A 10,424-nucleotide genomic window follows, 5' to 3' on the forward strand; every position below is an offset into this window, starting at 1 on the left:
TAGCTACTCATATTAACTCTGATCATTCAAATGTAGGGCATCTCTTTCCAGTCCATCTAGTACCTTTGGCTCCAAACTCATAACTCAAAAATAAGGCATCGCCTTATTCAAATTCACCTGTGTAAGCAGGTGCAGTCCATGGGAGTCAAGGGATTTGTATCCCCCTACTATATACCAGTATGAATTTGGAATATTTTACATAGCTGCCTAAATATGGATTTAGGAGCCTAATTTTCAGCACCCAGGCTTGAAAATTTTCACTCTAGTTAAGGGTATTAATTCAGAGACAGCATTCCTAGCTGTTCAGGGTGCTTTCACAGTCAGATCAAAGGACTTTGGTCCCAATCCAATGCTTGCTGAAGTCAGTGGGAGTCACTGGATTGCACCTATACAGTCTTAGATGAAAGTGGTCCAGTACAGGTTTAAGTAATTATATTCTTTCACTTTGCCTATATAAAAAAAACTGCTCGGTTAACTTGTACAACTCTGAGTCTGTGCTGTGGATTATATCTTGACTTTCCACAAACCAGCAAAAGGGCAACCTATATACTGAGAACATACAACTTCAAAGGTTCTAATTAATGAAGTTTTAGGATGTCAACATAATGTAGGTTTCAGAGTAGCAGATAATGCAGTACTCTAACTTTTTCTTCAGAGGGTTGAAAGCAATACTACAGGTTCGTAATAAAAACAAAAACAAATCACATGTCATAAGGCTTATGAAATTCAATGCATGTGCACCATAGATCAGATTAAGATATATGTGCAATCAAAGGTTAATGCCAGTCAACTTTTATGGCACGTGCTTGCTTCTTAATCAAAAAGTAGGAAGTATTTGTTCTGCTCGACTCAGCACTGGTGATCACAAAATGGGTGCGCTAAGCATTTTGGATGGGTGCTTATTTTTATGAAAGGAATATAAATCAAAGTAGCAAAAGAAACCAGATCAGCTGTATTCTCTTGTGTCTATAGCACCAGCAAGTTCTCTTCTAAACATAAAGACAGGATTTTGCAGGGTGCCTCCAAGAACATTTTCACTCTTTATCCCAGAACGATAAGGCTTCCACTGATCATAACGTTCGTGTGTTAAAGAAAAATTGGTTAATAGTCATATTTAAAAAATGAAATGAGTTGAACTCTAATAGACTTTAAAGACAATGAAAAGTCCTATGTGACAGACAATAATGAAGAGTAAAGTTTTATATGAAGTGTAATATATAGTACAATAGAGAGACATATTCTGCAGAGTCTTCTCCTTGGCCTGTTGTCCATTTTCTATATTTTTGAAATTAATTATCAAAAATGCAATTGTTGTGTGATGTAAAATATGGCAAAGTATATTAAAATATGTCACAATTGAATCAAAATATATATAAATATTCTGCGTTTAGGTTTGAAGATGGCAAGGAACAAGTAGATTATAAGAAGTTTGTCAATGGGCTGAATTGGAGAGAGAATCCAGTTCCGACTTTCCAGACAATAAAGGTTCCTATAAAGGTAAAGTTAAGACGTTTAAAACAAAAAAGCAGTGCACAAAACCTGAAAGCCCCTTTCATGCTGCCGCTGATGTCGTTCAGTCAAAACATATTAACATCATTGATTTATCCAACAAAGAATATCTCAATCTTTATGGATCTTGTCTGGGTTTTTCGAGCAGTTTGTTTCTGTTGTGAAGGATTGGGCGAAGCAGAGAACCAGTGTAAGGCACGGGAACTCTGTAACTCTGTTGTGCACAGTGGATGCCACATCTCTAATGGATTTCTAGGGAAATATAGGAAGGAAAAGGGCTGTGCTGTCCTGTGAACAAGGGCATGACTATCAGGTGCTCACCCTTTCTATTACACAAACCTTATGTTCAGAAGTCACAATTATCAGGAAAGTCTACAAACTCCACTGACACTGCAAAATGTACCTACAATTTTCTATAACTCGATGGAAACTCGCACAGAATACACCACTTCCTTGGTAGGTAGTGGGAGTAGCACGGAGAAATCAACTAATATGTCTCTGTCAGCCTAGTACTTAGAGTAAGTAAAAATGTCATTTCGGGAAACGGCAAAGATTAAGCTGACCTGGCTGTCCTGTGCTGGTGTGAGAATAGAATGGTTTAAAATAGCATTGTGAATAATCCAATCAAATTGATTTTTTAAAAATGTCATAGCAAAGAAATCCAAAGCATCTTAGTGCGCATATAACATCGCTCTTCTGATCCAGCCCTTGACTGCTGTTATTGAATGTGTTTCATTTAGTCTCCTCTGCTTCTACTGGTTTAGAAGCTTAGGGTTCAGTGCATTTTAAATTCAGCAGCTGCATATTTTCACCAGTTATATGCAAGTGCTGTGTTTTCATCCTGACAGCATAGTGGCAGCACTACTTGCTCACTCTTCTGGAGCCTATAAAACTGTCTATAGGGGCTAGTGAGGGCACAGTGCTGCTGAGTTGCTAAGCTTTCCTTGGTGTCATTTTCTTGGACTCCTTAATTAGGAAAAAATTTCTTATATGCATATAATTAAGATCCTGTACATATTTTTACAAAATCGACCTTATACTGGATATGTTTCAGATTTAAAAAGTGTGTGCTCCATGTTTCGATGAGGGCACTTTTCGAACAGGGAGTTCGGAATTCTACTCAAAGATATTACTCAATGATTATGTTGTGATAGCATCCAGTGATGCTTGTCAGGATTAGGGCACTGTTGTACTAGGTGCTGTGCAAACAGAGGTAGATGCAGTTTCTGACCCAAAGCACTTACAAAACTAAGAGGATGAGCACCATATGAAGGGGCGGTGATAAAAGAGGCAGAAAAATATACAAATATGTTGGCTTGTTATTTATTTCATATTTTTCTCCTAGCTGTATTGGCTGCTTGCTCAACTGCCACAGACTAGCCATAGAGGACTGACTTATTTCTTGTAGGTGGTATGCCTGAAGTAAACCTTGAATGGGGGGTGGAGGACCTGAGTGGTAGTGAGGAGAGGCAGTGTGTTCAGTTTGTAGTCGTAATAAGCCAATCAGTGGCTGTGATCACAGCTTGCCAATTTGCCTCACTGTTATCAGATGACAGTGTTTTGTAGGCATCATGGCAGAGGTGATTTGAGGGAGGATTGGTTTTATGGATTTTGGCAGGGAATTTTTCCAGTGTACATGGGACAGCAAGGGAGAAAAGACAAAGGCATTTGTGAACCAAGAAGTCAGTCAGGGTTGGCATCTTTAGTGGAACAAAGGCTGTGATCAATATAATAAAATATCAGGGATAATTTGGGCAGGGTTACACTGTAAAGGTCAGGAAAAGACATTTGTGTTTGCACTGGAGCCAGTGGAGGGGCTTGCAGAAAGTGAGCTGACAGAGCTACAGGCTAGGAAGACCATCTTAGTGGCAGCACAGTGAACGGACTTGAGGGGAGCAAGGTTGCAGACAAGGTCAAAAAGAGGAAGTTGTTGGTTGTATTCTCATTTTATTATTTGCAGTACAATAGTGCCTTAGAGTCTCAGTCCTGGACCAGGACCCCATTGTGCTAAGCACTTTGCAAACACAGAACAAAAAAACCCAACAACAATCCCTGCCCCAAGCCACAGAGGTGTATTCAGTTATCTGCTAGATAGGAGAATCACTTCTGTATTAATTGTGTAAAAAAAAAAAAAAAAGGCTGTAAATTACATAACATACTGAGATATCCTGAACTATAGTACATTAACAAACATGTTAGTAAATTATGTCCAAATTGGCTGTGGTGGCATTATTTATTCAATTTATTACTTTGTTGGTTAGCTGTAATATATAATAATGAATTTATTTTAGATGAGTACATTTTAATGAAAAGATGAGTAACAAAAGAAGAAAGAGAAGATACCAAAGGGAATGTAAATCCTTTTATTGATTCTTTGACTTTCTCAGCTGAATCTTTATCCGAGCTGTGATTTAATATGCACTACAGTAATTTTGTCTAGGTGTTAAATGATTATATTTGACAAACGAAAATTTCAGTTTGTATTCTTACTCATTGATTTAGTCCTGAAGTTTTGATCTTCTAACTTCCTTTTCTTCTTCGTTTTGTCTACTAGTTTCAAAGCTGACAATTCCTACAGTGTCTTGTTCTCTTAGCTGACCTACATATCTTTTGAAGTATAGGTGTCTAACTGAACAAAACAGTACACTAGTCTTTAATTTTTTTTAAAAAATTGGACAGAAGTGGAGATGGAGGGATATTTTTAATTAAAACTTCAGCAGCATTGATCAAAATTGATAATACCATATTCTTTAGGAAGATATGCTTTACAAATTTGTTTTTTTTCCACAGGTGATTTGCATGTAGAAATGAAATAACTTGCTTAACATTATTTTGTGACATTTCTAGTTATTTTTGTTTTCAAAATGGAGTTCTGAGTTTGTCCTCTTGTTTATCACTTTCAGTATGAAGATGACTGGAGTGGGCAGCCACCATCCCTTCCAGTGAAAAGGATCAAATATTTACCCCTAATACAGGATGTTTTTGGCATTGAAGAATAATCTGGTCTATGCAGGTCACTTCTTTTGAATTACTGTTGCAACTTCACCAAGCGTATCTGGACAGATACTGTAAACTTTCCTTAAAAAATAAAAGAATCACAGATGTAGATTTTATTGAATGTAAATGTCTTACTCCAATGTAGAAATATAGTTCATGTATTTTTGTAATTCTTTCAAAATACAAAGTACTGTACTGTAAGTACATGAGCACAAATAAAAATATCCTTTAAACTGATCTTCATGTTTGGTTATATGTAGAATGCACAAATATTCAGAAGTCTTACAGTGAGAATCAAATATAGCAAAGTGTGACTGACCCTAAACCATTCTCATCTGCAAACAAACAAAAATTATCATCGACAACATTAAGTCAGACTATATCGGCACAATAATTTAATATTCTCTTCCATTTTTTTTTCATGCTGCTTAGTTTTATGTTGATGTATCCCTGCTGAATCTAAAGTGTTGTTTATGTCAAAGCCAGTTAGTTTATGAAGGGGTTCTAGCAAAGCATAACATTTCCTGGTATCAGAGATAATTGCAGCCTACCCAATATAGAAGTAAATATCTTGCAAGTGTAACACAGAAACTCTGAGCTCTTGATTTTTGCTTTACATACAACCTAAATCGATCGATGTCAAAACTTATTTGGGGAATCTGTGTGAAATGAATTGGTGGTTTTATTCCAGTCTTAGTGAACGGGTGTCCTCAGTGTAAAACAGCAATTTCTCATTTGAAACGAATTGATACCCTGCTCATTGGTCAAGATTGTGATGATTAAGTGGAGTTCCTGTCAGTACTTTGCACGTATATAGCACTGTACGAGTTCAAAGCCATGTTTAGACATGACTTCCTTCATTATCACTGCAACCCTGTGAGCTGGTAAGTATTATTTCAGTTTAAGAAGGGTGGGGAAGCTGAGGCAGAGACGTGGAGGGACTTGCCTGAGGCAATAGTGAGTCAGTAGAAGAACCGGGATTAGAACTCAGAAGGTCTGACTCTCAGCTCTGCACTAGTATTTTCTGGTTACTTTTGTGAAATTATCAAATTCTTTGACTGAGGATCACAGGTTTTTATCTCAAATTGCAATTCAAGGAGAAGGACAAGTGCTTAATTTAGAAAGACAAATACTTAGCTTATCTTATGATTCTGTATTATAAACAAGTTTAATAGATTATTTAAATCTGATTTGTTTTGTGGTCATACATTTAAAACATAGATTAGACTCCATAATGTCATAGATTCCAAGGCCAAAAGGGGCCATTGTGATCATCCAGTCCAACGTCCTACAGGCCACAGAGCTTCCCAGAATTAATTCCTGTTTGAACTAAAGCATATTTTACAGAAAAAACATCCCATTTTGATTTAAATATTGCCAATGATGGAAAATCCACCACACCTCTTAGTAAGTTGTTCCAAAAGTTAATTACCCTCATCATTAAAAATGTGTGCCTTATTTCCAGTCTGAATTTGTCTAACTTCAGTGTCCAGGGATTGGATCTTGTTATACCTTTATCTGATAGATTGAGGAGCCCTCTATTACCACATTTTTGTTCCCTGGGTAGGTACTTATAAACTGTGATCAAATCACTCCTTAAGCTATTTTAGACTTGAAAATGCCTTCTCAGATGTCTGACAAGATCTCTGTGTAGATTAGTAACAAGACTTGTTTTTCTTGGAAAGAAAGTTTGAGAACTACCATCTTTCTGTCTTTTGACTATTTTGTAATGCTGTTCTGTGTATTTTTAGTAATACTCACTGAATTCCCCCCCCCACACTTCTGTCTGTGCCTTCTTTTCTTTCTCATGGCCTAGGCAACATGGATAGCCACAGAAAAATCTACTAGGAATGGTGCATAGCAGGTTCATGTAAGGATTTTCATTTCTTGCCACCATGTTCACAATGCGCCTGGCAAAGTTGTGTGGAACTACATAGTACAAATAATTTTCACCAGATCTTCTGTTCACAAGTGGCAATGAAGAGGCCCCAGCCAATCATCAGCCAGCCTTATTGTTTGTATAATGTAACATAAAGCATACAACCCCCCTGACTATTTCAACCCCTTAATCCTGCCACTGGCTTCCTCTCTCTCTTCACATTGCTAATGAGATGCCTGAATGAAGACCATATCATAAGATTATATTTCCAGATGGCATAAGGCCACAACTTTAAAGCACTTATCTCATAAAGTGGGAGGCAGTCCTTGCCATTGATCTTAACGAACAGTCTCTGGAGAAGAGCCTCCCTCATATCCTAAATATAACTTTTGTCCACAGACATCCCAGCTTTACATGACAGTAGCTGAGATGCACACTGAGGTACTGCCTCACCCCACTATGCGGACTGGATTTTGTAAAGTACCCAATGTTGACTTACTAGCTCAACCCAGTACCTGAGAATGTGTCAGGGGCCATAGTGGGGCAGCATCAGAAGCCAAGACAGGGTTAGAGTCAGGAGCCAAACCAAGGGTCAGGGCCAAGGTGGAGTCGGTAGCCATGCCAAGGATTAAGCCAGAATCAGAATCAGAATTCACACCAAGGGTCAGGCCAGAGTCAGTCACTGGAATTAAGGTGAGGAAGCAGGAGCAAGGAGCAGAACCAGCTGAGGAGGCAGGAACCAGGACCAAGGTATGGTAACAGGGACAAGGGTCAGGAACTTGATATCAGGACTCTGGTCAGCAGCAGACCTGGCAACTAGTTGCTGAGACAAAAGGTCAGACAGGAACGGGAAACTTTATGCTTGGTGGTGTCCAATCAGCAGTCTGCTGCCAGTCTCCTGACCCAGCTGAGTCAGTGAGAGTAGTCTGTGGTGGTGAGGCGTTAGCTGCACTTCCCTCATGTAAGCTTGTGGCACAGAGACAGGCTTTTGCTTGGCACGTCTCCCTTTGCCCCCTCCCTGCCCCGGCCTGGGTTCAAGAGCCGCGGTACCTGACAGAATGGGAATTCTACATATTCCTCAAAAAAGCTGCTTCAGCCAAATAACTTGTCATATGAGAGCAAGGGCTACCTGCCACCAGGTGCAGCTAATGCATTGCTAAGCTGCTGTCTCCTACAACTTCTTCAATCCATATCTGTATGTCTGCACTAAAGATGTCTGTACATCAGATGCAGGCACCCATAAACAGTGTCGTCATGAACCAGCATCAACTTACCATGAACATGAGTAATGTTCCTCATCTTATAATATTTTTCCATGCCCGGCTCAGTACACCAGCTCTCCTGGACAGCAGTGCCAACTGTATCACCCTCACGTACATCCAGATCAGTGCCAATGACTGCCTGTCTCCTTCACTCTCCTTCATGCTACCACATCATTTTTGCCCAGATGAGTGAAGATAGCGTTGAGCTCACTCTTCTTCATTATTACATCAGGTGTCAATAGGAGCTGATTCCATCTCATGCCAAGGAGGGCCTCCCCCACACCAAAACAAACTGATAGACCCTCTCTTTGGTCTGTCTTTTAGCTCAATAGGCAATTGAGTATCCCCAGGTACAAACTTCCCATGGTGGATCTACAAAGATCTTAATACCATGATGTCTGAAGCTTCAGAAGATTTAGTCACTCAACTATAATAGGAGAGAAATGTCCCTCTTTCAGCAATAGCAACTTGCCAGCTTATTTCTGGTGAAACACCATCAGATGCTCCCACGGTTCCTGATAAGGAATTACAGAGCCATTAGAATAACTTTTCTCATCTGGTTGATCCAGCAGTCGGGAGAATAAAACTAGTATCTTGACGGGAAGGAAGAAAGAGGAAGACATTTCATCCAGGTATAGTATATTAAGGTTATATGTTATATAGGCTATTACTGTATACAGCTGGATGGTCTGAAACATCTGGCAGTTTTTGTTTGGTTTTGGAATGTGTTATCAATAAATAAATTGGCTGTCCTCAACTGCCCTTCAGCTGAGCCATCTGTCCGCTTCCTCTTCCCCTTCTTTAGCTAATAGTTTTACACTGAGAATTAGCTTTAGTAAAAATTGGAGAAGCCAGTTCAGAGTCAGCCGCTTCTCAGGCCCATGGTGTAAGCCAATGGTTAGCAACTTGGTAGAAATACCCTTTCACAGTACAAGTTCATAGTGTTAACTACGGTAGTTTAGAAAATGTCCTCATTGAAAGGGAAAACTGTTAGAAGAATGCCGTTGTCTTGAAGGTTCAGTGGTACAAACTTTCCACTTGCATGTATTAGTGGAAACTCAGGGCTCTCAGTTTGGTCACCATGATCCATAAGCTCACTGAAGTCAATAGAAATACACCCATTGTCTTCAGTGAGCTTTGAATCAGTTTCCAGCTGTAGTATCCATAGATAAAATTCTTGCTCTAGTGAAGTCAACAGCAAAGTCAGATTGACTTCAGTGGAGTCAGGTTTTCTCCTTAACTGTGTTGTGCTTCTAGACCCTAGTTCATCAGAGCATTTAAGTGTGATCTTAAGCCCATCACTATTTACCAAAGCAATTTAAGCATGTTTTAAAAATCTCATTGAACGCAGTGCAGCAGACACACATGCTTAAATGCTTTGTTGAACTGGGATGGGCTGCTGAATCGAGGCCCTGATGAATTTAGTCACTGTAATAAAAATACATTATATTAGAAGATAGGATAGAAAGGAGGTATTATAGAAGTGTGTGCGTGCCTGTGTGTGTGTTTGTGTCTGCACTCATGTGCATGTGTTATATGTCATAAGTTATTACTGTATTTTTTTCATAGTATAAGCCAACAATTAGCAATTAAATTCCCATTATGGGATCATGTTGGTAATTGTGATAAATTGAAACTATGTAACTGCTTTAAACTGTTCTCTTAACTAACCCAAATACTGTAATACTTCTATAATTTAGAGATAATATCCCCATTAGTACTGTTTATGACTCAATAAACAGCTCCCAAAAGTTAATAAATGCCAAAGCTGTAAACACCAAGACTATTAATGCAGTAGAATTTCTGTGCCTCCCTCTTTTGTTGGTGGTCTAGATACAGCAAAGGAAATGCTATCTCAGGAAAAACATTTATTCTGGCTATATAAATATAAATGAATTGTCTTAAAACCCATCTGGAAAGCTCCCATCCTCCCTATGTCCCAGGTGGTCTGGCAACAGTGATGAATTCTGAATTTGTCTGCAGGCAATAGGAAAACCTTCCTTTTTAAATAAAAGAAAGAGGCTTAGTTTTAAAAGCTCTGATGACGTCTTCACCTTGTCTTTCCCCTCTGTGGAAAGTGGGAACAAAAATCCCCTCCACTGCGATTATTCAAGAATGTTCATTTAAAAACAAACAAACAAAAACCCACCACCAGTAGTGTCTGGATTTTTACATCTCTTTAACCATTTTGATGCCAGCATTCTTGATGGACAGATGGATTGGATGGAAGAGAGTCTGTGGGCGTCAATGGCAGCCTGAAGGTTAACACGGGCAAAGCTTTTCTGTAGTAGGAACTCCTTTGGATTCAGAGCTGAGGGAGTGATTAATGCAATCATTTGCAAACAACACCAACCCTCTGCTTTATCTAAAAAACAAATGCATTGAAATATGTTTTGCAAGATGCCAAGACTCTATTTAATTAAATAATCAGTTGTTCAATAATCAGCCAACTGTACCAAGGGAGTTTTTTGCTGAAGTACATTAATTTTGTGTATATGTTTGAATTCATCAAAATAGCTGAATGTTTTGGCCTCTGCAGCTGAATTAATCCATTTCTGCATGAAAAGCCAGAGTGTATGCAATGGATCAATTTCTCTCCATCCCCCCTCTCCCACATACTGCTTGTCCTGCTTATGTAACCACTGTTTTAATTTAATTCCCCCCCCCCCCATCATTTCATAGCTTCTATTCTGTTACTTTTTGTGAGAGTCTGTTTCAGAGCGGGATTGTGTCTCAAATGGCTATTGAGATACATGCTTTTGACCTCTGTGCTATTG

At 38.9% G+C, this 10,424-nt stretch overlaps 1 protein-coding gene across 1 annotated transcript in view; it reads left to right on the forward strand.

Moving 5' to 3' along the window:
* EFHC2 (EF-hand domain containing 2) overlaps positions 1-4,743 on the forward strand; it is a 91,800-nt gene extending 87,057 nt beyond the window's left edge. The window contains exons 14-15 of the mRNA XM_054016483.1: positions 1,392-1,497; positions 4,413-4,743. Coding sequence (XP_053872458.1) covers positions 1,392-1,497; positions 4,413-4,508 — 202 coding nt within the window. The 3' untranslated portion in view covers positions 4,509-4,743. The remainder of the gene's footprint in view (positions 1-1,391; positions 1,498-4,412) is intronic.
* Positions 4,744-10,424: the final 5,681 nt, after the last annotated feature.

The sequence above is a fragment of the Malaclemys terrapin genome, chromosome 1 (assembly GCF_027887155.1).
Source record: "Malaclemys terrapin pileata isolate rMalTer1 chromosome 1, rMalTer1.hap1, whole genome shotgun sequence".
Lineage (NCBI taxonomy): Eukaryota > Metazoa > Chordata > Testudines > Emydidae > Malaclemys > Malaclemys terrapin.